Source organism: Excalfactoria chinensis, chromosome 14 (genome assembly GCF_039878825.1).
Source record: "Excalfactoria chinensis isolate bCotChi1 chromosome 14, bCotChi1.hap2, whole genome shotgun sequence".
NCBI lineage: Eukaryota > Metazoa > Chordata > Aves > Galliformes > Phasianidae > Excalfactoria > Excalfactoria chinensis.
In genome coordinates this window covers 5,910,373-5,921,912 of record NC_092838.1, presented here as the reverse complement: position 1 = coordinate 5,921,912, position 11,540 = coordinate 5,910,373, and the positions used below count along the sequence as shown (strand labels likewise).

Sequence of the window (11,540 nt, the reverse complement as noted above, 5' to 3'; positions counted from 1 at the left end):
TGCTCTGCACGGCGCTGTCCTGCACTGCTCTGCTCTGCCCGGCACTGCGCTGCTCTGCATGGCACTGCTCTGCACGGCGCTGCTCTGCATGGCTCTGCTCCGCATGGCACCGCTCTTAATGCTGCGGCTCTGGGAGGTGCGCGAACAGATCCAGGGGAGTCCGTTCACAGCAGCATCCAACGAGTCAAACTACACCGAACAGCTCATCTCTACCACAACTTCCAGCTTCACTGAAAAAAAATGAATCCGAGAATAATAAAAATAACATCTTCACCATTTCATAAAGTGTTTATTGAGGATGGTAACACAGGATAAATCATGCAACAGCTCAGTAAAAAAAGGGAATCATCTGAAGGATAAAGAATGGAAACTGGTGCTGCTGATTTTGGAAAGTCTATTAAAAAAATATTAGTTGTCCAAAAGTGACATCAAAAACCACTTGAAGCTGAACATGGATGTTGCTTATACAGCACTCATTGAAAAGAAAAGGTAGATACTGTTTAAAAATGATCACCTACAGATTTACTGGAATCAACAACTTACAGGTCTCCCATTTCTATAGCTGCAGTGGTGTCGCAGGGCTGCACATCCGAGATATTTAACCTTCTTTTCCGGAATGAAGAATACAGTTACAAGCATTTGCCACTAAGCACCATAACCAGACCTCTCACTCTTCACAACCTGCACAGCCAAGTGCTATCACTGTTGGGATTACCTTCCCAAACAACGTGGCAAAACAGGAAAGGCCAATTTCTCGTGGCCGCAAGGTTTCCTTATTGCCCTCTTGCCATCAGCCTGTTTTAGAAGGAGGACAACTACAGAATGTGAGCGTTCCCCTTCTGGCACCAACGTATGTTTTAAACAAGGAACTCCACGTCAGCAGATGGCACAAGGATCGGGCACCAGCACATCACATCAAACATGGGTGGTTTTAGATTCAAGCTGACAAATATTCACCTTTTGGAAAAAAAAAAAATAAATATAGTGGAATGAAAATTGAATCAAAGGGAAAGAACAGATGAGTACCATCCATCAAGGATGCACATGTTTGTGCACTGAAAAAAAAAAAAAAAAAAAGAAAAAAAAATCAGTAATTTCAAAGAAATTCTTGAAAATTAAAAAACAAAAAGTTTGCACTTTTTCCTGGTCATAAACAATCTCACAAAAATCTCACTTTTGGAATTATTCCAATTGAAACCATACACTGAATTTATTAATACAGTATAAGTTTCTTTATGTAAAAAATCTTTATACATAGTAATAAAAAAGATAAAGGCAAGATGCGTCAAACAGAAATCTGCTGGTTGTTTTTCCTCCGTTCTTACAGAGCCGCTGATGACTACCTGCACTATAAAGAGCTGTTTCTGACTTTCTGTCTCAAGCATCTTCACCTTTGCTTGTGATAAGGATTGTTCTGTCCAAGCATCCAAAAGGACAGATGCTGGTGATGGTTTTTGGCACTTACGCTGGCAAACTGAGCTTCTTTCCCTTGAGTACTGTAGGAAAGGAGAAATTAAAAAGTTAGCAAAACAAAGATGTGACCAAGAAACACAACTGCTAGAACTTCAAAGGGATCAAAACCTATTGGTCACTTGGGTAGAAAAGGTACACTGCCCTTAGTTCTTCCAAACTTGTCTCTCTACTCAATGTAGATCAGCAAACTACAATGAAGTCAGGATTCCAACCCTGCCCTCTCATGACACCCTGGCACTCCCTTTCCAGCACCACTGGACACACTATCCTGTGACTGCAGGTTTTTAGAGTAATGACTAACAGCCCCATTCACGTAGTTTTGTGGTTATATGATGGATGCTGGAATACCAATGACAGCAGAATTGGTAATAGGTCCAACTGAAACAACTGTTTCCATGCTTAGCATCTGCAGACACGTGCAGCCACCTCTGGACTCCAACAGTATTTAAAGTGTTGGAGGAAGTTGTCTGTAAGTGTAACACCTGCACAAAAAGTGCTTTGTCAATAGAAGCACGAGGGTCGTGCTTGTTGACAGAGAAAATTCCAACCTGTATTCAGACTTATTTCCAAATTTGTCAATAAAGTTCAAACTGTTGATACATTTATCTGTATTAAAAACAGGCCTCACAAATACCCTGAACTGGTAGAACGCGTCCCTGATAAATCTAAAAAAGGAGATTATAGTAATAACTTGCATACAGAATTCTCAACTTAGTAATGTCTGTGAAGTGGATTCACATCTGCAAAGTGCTACATTTCACTACCTGAAGCTGCAAGTCATCACACTACTCACCTTTTGTAACATACAAATAGAAGAAGTCACAGTAAAGAACAGTCTGGACCACACCAGCAACAACCGCTATGAGGTCAAAAAATCCCTCAAAATAGTAGCGCCAAATCCAGTTGACTAAGTACAAGGCACGGTACAGACCCAGGAAGAAAAGATAGTGAGTAGTGATGGTCTCCGCTTCCCCAGTTTTGCTGATCATAAAAAGCTGGGGGAGAATGGCGACAGATTCAAGGTAGATTGAGAAAGTCCACAATATCTGGAATGAGAAAACCAGCACAGATTATGAAACTGCCATACTGTTAACAGAAGCACAGGAGGTACCTGAGCTGCCCTTTCGTTTCTATCAATGAAAACCACTCTACGGGGAACAAGCACAGTGTTTTGGCAAACTATCCTTGATACAGTAAAAAACAAAAGCTTCATAATCAACCCTGGAACAGTACAAGGTAGCGAGTCTTCAGACACCACTCTCCCAATATCTGGGGAGCTTGCTGATACAAGTTTACCCATCTATCAGTTCAGGATATACAACACCATTAAAAACCGCTCCCAGTGCTGCTGCTCTGAGTACATATTCTTTTACTGACAGAACATACAGACGCATCCCTAATGTAACAGTCCCTTCTAATACTCTATGGCACTCCTGTTCCTACAGAACTTAACAAGCATTACAGCTTCTACTGATTTCACCAGGTGGCACCAAGGACTCGCGTTCTGGGTTATTTTGTTAACATACATAACAAAAGGGGGGATTCTTTTGAATTACTGTGAGAAGACAGCTTCCTGCTTAATAAAATGCTCAATGTTAATTAACATCAGAATCCTGAAGTGCTTTAAATTCTCAGCGATGACTACGCTGTAAAGATGCGTTACAGAATTGACCTGAACCTACTGAACACAGACAACTTTCAGAACACTCCCCATTCTGCTAACACACACACACACACACACCTCATGTACTGCATGTTTTAGAAAGTAATTGCAAGCTCCTGCCCATAACCAACTCACCTCCAGAGGAGAGAAGTCATGATTGACAAGAAACGAGAGACCACCAACAGGAACTATCAGAAACTCCACCCTGAACGTATCATGGTTTCCATCATAGGTGGCCTTAAATTTCATGTAGATCAGGTACACGGTGGCATACGAGCAAGCAATGTAGATAAGCTGAAAAGTGAGGAAAGAAAAAGAAATAGCCACAGAGGGTGCAGGATTACATTAAACTCACTGAACAAAGCTATTCCTAGGTACTAAGAAGAATAAGCTGTCTTTTCAGTTTGTATTTTTTGCTTACATGCTTCTGCAATTTCAATTTCATGCTATGTGGCAGTATTCAGCTTTTCTCAGCAGGGAATAATTCGAAACCAATGAGCCAATGATGTTTTAAAGTGTCACCTTGCCTCTGGATGAAGTGACTGTCAGAAGTTCCTTTCATGTCAGAGACCCTTCCTTGAGTAGAAACAGCTGCAGCACTGACTGGAAGATTGCTTCTGCTGCTGCAAAGGGAGCAGTTAAGCTAAACACTTAAGCTAAAAATGTATGTGTGCATACACACAATAGGGAGAGGTCTCTTTTTTTCCATTCAAAAAGTTCATGGCTGTGGTGGCTCATGTGGCAATTAAAAAGGTACTGAATCAAACCCCACCTAGACCCAGATATTTAACACATAACAAACCAGCTTGTTTGACTTACAGCTTTAAACATCTCATACATCTGCAGAGCCAGTGTTCTCTGAAACCAACAGGCCATGAAAGCAAGAGCTAAAAGACTGCCAGGAGCACTGAAGAGGAACTCAGTTTCAATTTCAGTTGATGTTGAGCCTTACCATTTTTAATTGTTATAGCACAGTAGACTTTGTACTTATTCCCCATGGGACGGGTAAGTAGCCTTATTTTACAGTTAGTAACCAGAATCACAGAGAATACATCACTTACTGAAGGGCACTCTGCCATCACCAGGACTGCACTCGCACTGTCCTGAAGACACTCTAACACAGTACATTAGGCAGTTTAGCATTTGCCTCAGTTTCACCATAAAGAAAAATGTTCCAAACAACTAATTATAGTTGGCATAGGTTCTTCACAATGAAAAAGAAATGGATTTAAACAAGCAAACAGAAAGCAACAGTAAAACCATTGCTTGCAGGTGGCACAGCCTCTCCAGGGCAGTGATCACAGCCTCAGGATGCTGGAGTTCAAAGAGTGCTTGGACAACACTTCAGACATAGGATTTGGTTTTAGGTGGTCCTGAGTGGAGTGAGGATCTGGATGTAATAATTCTTGTGGGTCCCATCCAACTTAGGATGTTCTGTAATTCTATGGCAAGGTATCACATTTAAGGAACCCCAACCACACTGTAGGCTAAAGGTAATATGTGTGGTCAGAGAAAGTGCTAAAAAGTATCAGTGAACCCCAGCTCCTCCCTGAAAGTTACTCAACGAGAATAGTATGTTCTGGGGCGCTCAAAAGGTTTCCAGAGACATCAAAATAAAAGAAATGCAGCCTATACCCAGAGGGACTACGAGAAAACAAGTGTGTGATACAGAAAGCTACAAACCACAGGAACTAAAGTCTGCAAATCGGTAAGAAAGGCAGTTGGTACCAACTTGCTTATGTTCCCAGAGCACAGAAGAAACATGTATTTTTTTATATATCCGATGACCACTTCCAGATAAATACATTTCAAGCTGGCACCTCTGGTTCAATTAATATTGCTTTAAAAAGCAAAACAAAACAGCAAGCAAACAGAAACACAAAAGCAAACCTGAAGGAAATTCTGAAGGAAGTTCCCATAATTCTTCAGTATTATCCACATTATTAACTATCCAGTCTTTCCTCCTGGCAAAGTTACATTATCCTCTGATCTAAAACTGAAAAGCATCACAAAAACCCCTAGAATAAAGGAACTGGATTAAGGTGTCTGCTCTGGTGCCACCAGTGCCAAACAGGCTGTACTCTTCCAGTCTGCTGCTTTATTTCCTTGTACTGGGCATCAGCATTTGCACAAATGGAGCCAACAAAACCAAATCTGAGCTGACTTGCATCCAGTTGACAAGCACAGGGGTATAAATCAGATGCAAGCCACATTCTTGAAGCATACTCCTGAAAACTTGTGATCAGCCTCTGACAAGATGTTAGTGACAATTCTGACTATGCATTCTGGATACAAGTTTCCCTTGTAGAAAGAGATTTTTCTTCAGTCGTTTCTAACACCTCAAATGAGAAACACAATTTAAACTACTTTTGCCAAGGGCTTTTATTTTCAATAACCAAAGAGGCATTTGTTGTAAATGTCACAGTCCCCACACAAAGTTATAAAATACTGCATGTAGAGCATAGAAGAGAGGAGAGTTTTGAGTCCATTTTCCACACTCTCGACCCAACTACACCGTGGGCATTTAAAGATGCCTCCGTTCACAAAATTAAGCACTCTGCATGCAGCAATACCAGCTTTTCTGATCTCCAGTATACTCTACCTTCATAGATGTGTTATACAATGAAATGAATGAAGTGAAGAGGTCCAGATAGCGGGTAGTGAAGACCAGTGCAAACAGAAGCTGGCTTTTCCCAGAAATACCTAAAGCAATAAAGGAAATAATTAATTATTTTAAAAGCAACAATGTTCTTTAAAACACTTGAAGCCAAAACTGAGGAAGGATATATCCCTTATTTCTATGCAAGTTTATCACAAAACTAAGACCAAATCTGGGTTTCCAGAGCAAAGCTGTATAACCAGAACCATATATTCACCTCTCTCAACAGCTCAGCGGCAACTTACCTACATGTTACTGTACTGGAAAAGTTGCTAGCCCTACTCAGAAGTCACTTACAGTATCTTCTGTTATCTCCAGAAGCATCACCTGTGAGCTGCCTAACCTTGGGCGCCATGCAGCAAAGCTGCACCACAGTTCAAACCTCAGAGTGTTACCAAGAGTTCTCTCTATCTGGAATGGTGTAAGTACTATAGATACTACAGACCTGCAGTAAGTCTGTAGTAGGTCAATGTACAGCAAACAGCGAGACCCCAAAACCTCATCATGTGGACTGCAAAGCAACCACACAAAAGCCCTGGTTAAAAAGAACAACAGCCAAAAACAGCCACCAAACTTCTCCAAAGCGAAGACAGCAGTTTATCTGACATTTCTGAACCCCAACAGAAGAGCAGCCCGCAGCACGGCTCACAGCAGCCCTCCAGACAGGACAGGCCTGGCCCACAGCCCTGGTGTGCACAGCCTCCAGCCTGTGTTGTATCACCATGTGCAACATTAGGGTATTTCACGCGGTGTTTTAGTTACTAACCACACACAACAATGCAGAGAGTATTAAATACATTTATTATTGGCCACTGCTGTATGTCTGGATTAAGGTGTACTGTCATCTAAATACAAATGTAATAACAAAATATATTCAACAAATTCCTCCCAAGAAGTGCAACCTCACCTGCCCCTAGAATCAAGAAGCTGCTGTTTTTCTTAATGCTTTCAGTGTTACTGACTTCTGAATCCTGAGGATAGCCTGCAGTTCTGGAAACACACCACAAAACCAAGGCTGAAGGGATTTCCAAGGTAAGTAGGGCAGAGCAGGCAAGGTCCAGAGTTCAGAACAAAGGCTCACAGGGTGCAGGAGGGCTGGATGGGAGCTGAGCTCTGTGCCACGAGCAGAGCTGAGATCCACACCACGAGCAGAGCCGCAGGAGGGACACGGTGAACATGGCACTGATGGGTCTGATGACAGGGCTGTATCACTACAGCAGCACAGTGCTGGCTGGGCCCATGGCTCACAGTTGTCGCACACAGACCACACTGTCATTCTCCTCCTCCCACTCTTTTCATTCCCATAAACATTACCTCGCTCTGGAGATAACTACATGCATTACCATTCCCTCTTTTCACAAAGCTCTGGGCTCAAATTTCCACCTTTCCTTATTGTTTTATCTTCACACACTAAAAAACTTCTTTGACTCCTGCTTCCAAGCTTGGCTAAAAGCAACAGCTGGAGACTCCCCAGCTGCCAGGCCAAAGCACAGCAGCATCCACTGCAGCTTGCTCTTGTGGGGCTGGCAGCAATGGAGGCACTGCAGGGCACTGGGCTACTGCACATCATGGCCATGAAAGCGAAAACTGAAGCTTTTCTAAGGAAGGCCACCTTTTTGCTGCAGAGCCCTCACAGCCTTTTTAAAGAACAAAAGCCAGTTAGTTTAGCACGAAGTCTGCATCAGCCACAGAACCACAACTCCTCTGCGTCTGCTCAAGAAATACTAACCAACCTAACTCTAAACTCAAATTTTATTGACCAAGAGGCAAAATTTCCTTCAAAAAGATAAATGAAATTCCAGACCTACCTAAAGCAGCATGTTCTGAGAAAACACAAATTGGCAACAGCCTGTGGCAAAGTACTGCATAAAACCTTCAGCTTAACGTATGGTGCTGTGCATAGCAGATACCTGAAATTATGAGACCGCCCCATCGCCCAACAAAAGCATTACACATTCATTACCTACACTACTTTTTTTTCCAGACGATTCAGCACATAATTTGCTGCAGGTCACCTTTAACACTTGACAAATAACACCGAGAGAAGCAAATCGGTTCCCAGGCAGTAATTCACAGCACAAACAATCTAATTTGACTTGGATCAGAAAATACAGTCTGACCATGACAACGTGTGAAAGCAGAGTATTCTTCAAGTCTCACGGATGTCCTAATTACAACACCAGAGTCACTAACACGTTAGCTGCAGCATTCTCCACTGCTCCCAGTAATGATCTCCGAGCTGCTGTTCGGAGCAGTGAGCGTTTCCCCCACTCCTCAATGCAAAAGCTCAAACAAGCAGTCATGCAAAAAACTGTCGCCCTGCCAACTGTGAAATCACAACTTGATTTGCTTTTGTCTCGTTATCTGTTCAGCATATTGACCGAATTAGGAAAAATAAAGAGATGAATTTTGACTAACGCTGACAATGCAGAGCTTCGTGGCACAGCCTTGCTCCAAGAAGCAGGAGCCGTGTCTCCCCCAGAAAGCAGTGTGCTGTGAGGGCCGCCTGGCTCCAGCTGCTCCCACAGGCCTCCAGCTCTGCCTAACAAAGGCTGCGGGCTCACACAGATGCAGAGCAGGCACCATGCGGCTCGTAGCTCTTCATGGATCACAGCCTCCGCTTTGACAATCACCTAGAAACCTCCATTTATTTTCTAAGCTCCTACTGCCAGGGAGGCGCACTGTTAAAGCACCTGCCGGCCTGCTCAGTCTCCTCAGTCCCCAATACCCACGAGGTGTAATTTTATTTAATTTATAAATTGCTCAGCTGACCACACAACGGAATTCCATAAAGCCCCCCCGCAATGGCACCCAGCAGGTACCGAACATCAACTGGTAACCTTTAGGGGTTGTTGTCACAGACTTCACAAACATGTTCTGGGTAAATATATTGACACAGCTTTTATTCACAGAAACGACAGCTGACAACCAGAAGCTGCCACAGGTAGCAGCCCCCAGAGCAGAACCCAGGCTCCCCCGAGGCACTGCTCTCCTTCCAGCCCTCCAACGCTAATCCCACAGATGAGAAATGGATCTGGATTACTCCTAAGGATTCAGGCAGAACTAAAACACACCAAGCGACAATCCCACACAAATAAATACACATTTCAGTGCTCAGCTGAGGAAGGTGAATGAATCACTGCTTCAGCTGAATGACTGCAGGCATGCGGCTGTGTTAGAAGATGCCGGCTGACACAGAGATGGGAGAGCTGAGGGCCACACATAGTATTTGCACATCTGCTTCTCTGTGCTGGAGAAAGTGGTACCAAAACCAGTGACAAGCATGATTCCTCTTCCTTAGTAACAAACCTCTACCAGCAGTGATCCTCAGTCATAACTGGCCCAAGAAAAACAATGTCAGAGCACCTTCTGAACAGGAGAAAGAGACTGGGTTATGCTGTACTACACTACAAAAATTACCTCATGTCCAAAGGTCACTTCCATGTCTCCCAGCTAAAGTACTACTCAAATTGTAGCCTTGCACCAGAACTCTTCATTTCCCTTCTTCAGACTGTAAAACGTTACTTCTCAGCTCATTAACCCTTGTTTGGTTGTAACTCTGACAACGTTCCTCGTGTGTGGCAGAACACAGAACCCCACGTTAGAGCTGGAGTTAGATCCTCTCCTGTCAGATCCGGGCAGTGTTCCCAGTGCCCTGAGCTTGGGCCAGGAAGGGTCATCAGGAAAGAGCTCTTGGGCTCCTCGGTGTCAAAAAAGACATCCTGCTGACAGCACCCTATTTAACTGGTAGAGTCATTTACTTCGTGTATGTTACAATGTTAGAAATCACACAAAGAAAACACTACTATAAACCAAAGCTGTTCATTTAGCATGACTGTTCTTTCACACCATCATGTGGTTAGCAATAAGTGACCCGATTTGGAAATAGAGAATCCGTGCTCTCCCTCTTACCTGCAAACCAGAGGAGATTCCATTTCTCCACTCTCGGCTCTCTCGGGCTGCAGCCCAAACCGATCCCTCACACAAACACCCACCGACTGCGGAGCAATCGCAGCCCTGCCAGCGCCGGGCCCAGCGGGCTGCCCGCCGCTCCTTCCCGCTGCCACGTCACAGCAGGCCGGCAGCACGGCGTGCTGCAGCGCCCGGGCTCTCCCTCCCAGCTCTGCCGCAGCCGCTCGTACGGACACGCCGTCGCTCCTCAGCCCGTACTCAGCCTCGGCACTCTTACTGCAGAAAATCAAAGGGGAGCGCGCCGGCCCGCCCTGCACGAGCACGGAACAGAGCAACTCAGGATGTGCGAAGTGCAAGTCAGCTCCTCGCAGCCCGCAGGCAGCGGAGCGCCGCTCAGCTCGGCGCACAGTCCGGCACGGCCGCGCGCCTCGGGAACGGGACGCAACGCCTCCAGCTCCTGCTGAGCGCAGCCCGGGCCCGGCAGCAGCCGCCCCTGCCCGGCTCCCCATTCATTCGGCGCCGACCGGGCCCTGACATAAAGAAGGGACGCCCCGCGGGGTTGGGGGGGCGGCCGAGGCAGCGCTGCTCAGGGATTCGGGCACTTGGAGCCGCCGACGCCGGGCACGCAGGAAGCCGCAGCTCCGGCGGGCTGCTCCCGCTGCCGGGGGGACAACGCGGCTCCCTCGGCCCAGCCAGCGGGCGGCCCGGCGGCTTCTGGAGCCGCAGGAGATGGGCGCCATCGCACCCCGCCGCCTCCCAGGCCCCGCGCCGCCCCCGGCCCCTCCGCCCCCTCCCCGTGGCAGAAGCAGCCCCGCAGAGCAGCACAGCCGAGCCCCGGCCGCTCCCGGCCCCAGCCCGCAGCGCGGAGGCAGGCGCGGCCCTCGGCCCGACCCGGCCCCGCCGCGCTCCCCCCGCCCGCCCGGCGGCCTTCCGCACGCACCAGCGCAGGAGCGGCTCTTCCATATCTTGAGCAGCAGGATGATGATGGCCGCCAGGTGGGACAAGTCCCCGGTGAGGCGGAAGATGTTCATGGCGACGGAGGCGGCGGAGCAGCCCGGAGCCGGGGAGCGAAAATGGCGCAAGCTCAGCGGGCACCGAGCGACGTGGCCCGGGGACGTGGCCAGACAGCCGCCGCGCCCGGTGCACGCTGGGAAGTGGAGGGAGCGGCCCCGCCGGCCCCGCCCCGCGGCCGTTAGCGCTGAGGCGGCGCCCGCCGAGCCCGGGGCGGGGGAAGGAGCGGGTCTGGTGGGCGACCTGCACATGGGGCAGGGCGGGATGCGGGCCTCGGTTTGGCTGCAGGCTCCGCAGGAACCGTTCAGACGAGCAGATTCGAGATTCTTCCTTAACCGGGGAATGGGCCCAGCAGCACGAGTGGGAGAAGGAAGTGGCCACGTAATGCGGCACTCGGACGCTGCGGCTGGTATTTGATAGCGATTGTTATATTATGTGGAAGCAGCGATGGGCCTGGTTCATGCTGCACAGCCCAGGAGTGCTTACAAATCCTCCAGAAAGAAGAAAAAACAACAAAACAATTGTTCCTTGCAGCACAAGCCAACACTGCACCTTTACAGACCTGCATCATTCAAGTAGCAAAAGACCTCCAAGATCACCACCAACCCACCACACCACTGACCATGTCCTCAGTGCCACAGCTCCGTGCTCCTTGAACACCGCCAGGCTCAGCCACCACACGCTCCCTGTACAGCCTGTGCTGGCGCCCGACTGCTCTGAGAAGCAGTTTTTCCTAATATCCAACCTCAACCTCCCCTGGTGCAACTTCAGGCTGTTCCCTCTCGTCCTATCGCTGTTACCTGGGAGCAGATGTTGGCCCCC

The 11,540-nt window shown here is 47.3% G+C and overlaps 1 protein-coding gene across 1 annotated transcript; it reads right to left on the bottom strand.

The window, feature by feature from the left end:
- Positions 1-269: 269 nt before the first annotated feature.
- Positions 270-10,873, bottom strand: KDELR2 (KDEL endoplasmic reticulum protein retention receptor 2). Its single transcript, XM_072349534.1, has 5 exons — positions 10,648-10,873; positions 5,739-5,839; positions 3,272-3,430; positions 2,267-2,519; positions 270-1,496 (listed from the first exon to the last, which is right to left on the bottom strand). The coding sequence occupies exons 1-5, from the start codon at positions 10,736-10,738 to the stop codon at positions 1,462-1,464; spliced, it is 639 nt and encodes a 212-aa protein (XP_072205635.1). The 5' UTR covers positions 10,739-10,873; the 3' UTR covers positions 270-1,461.
- Positions 10,874-11,540: the final 667 nt, after the last annotated feature.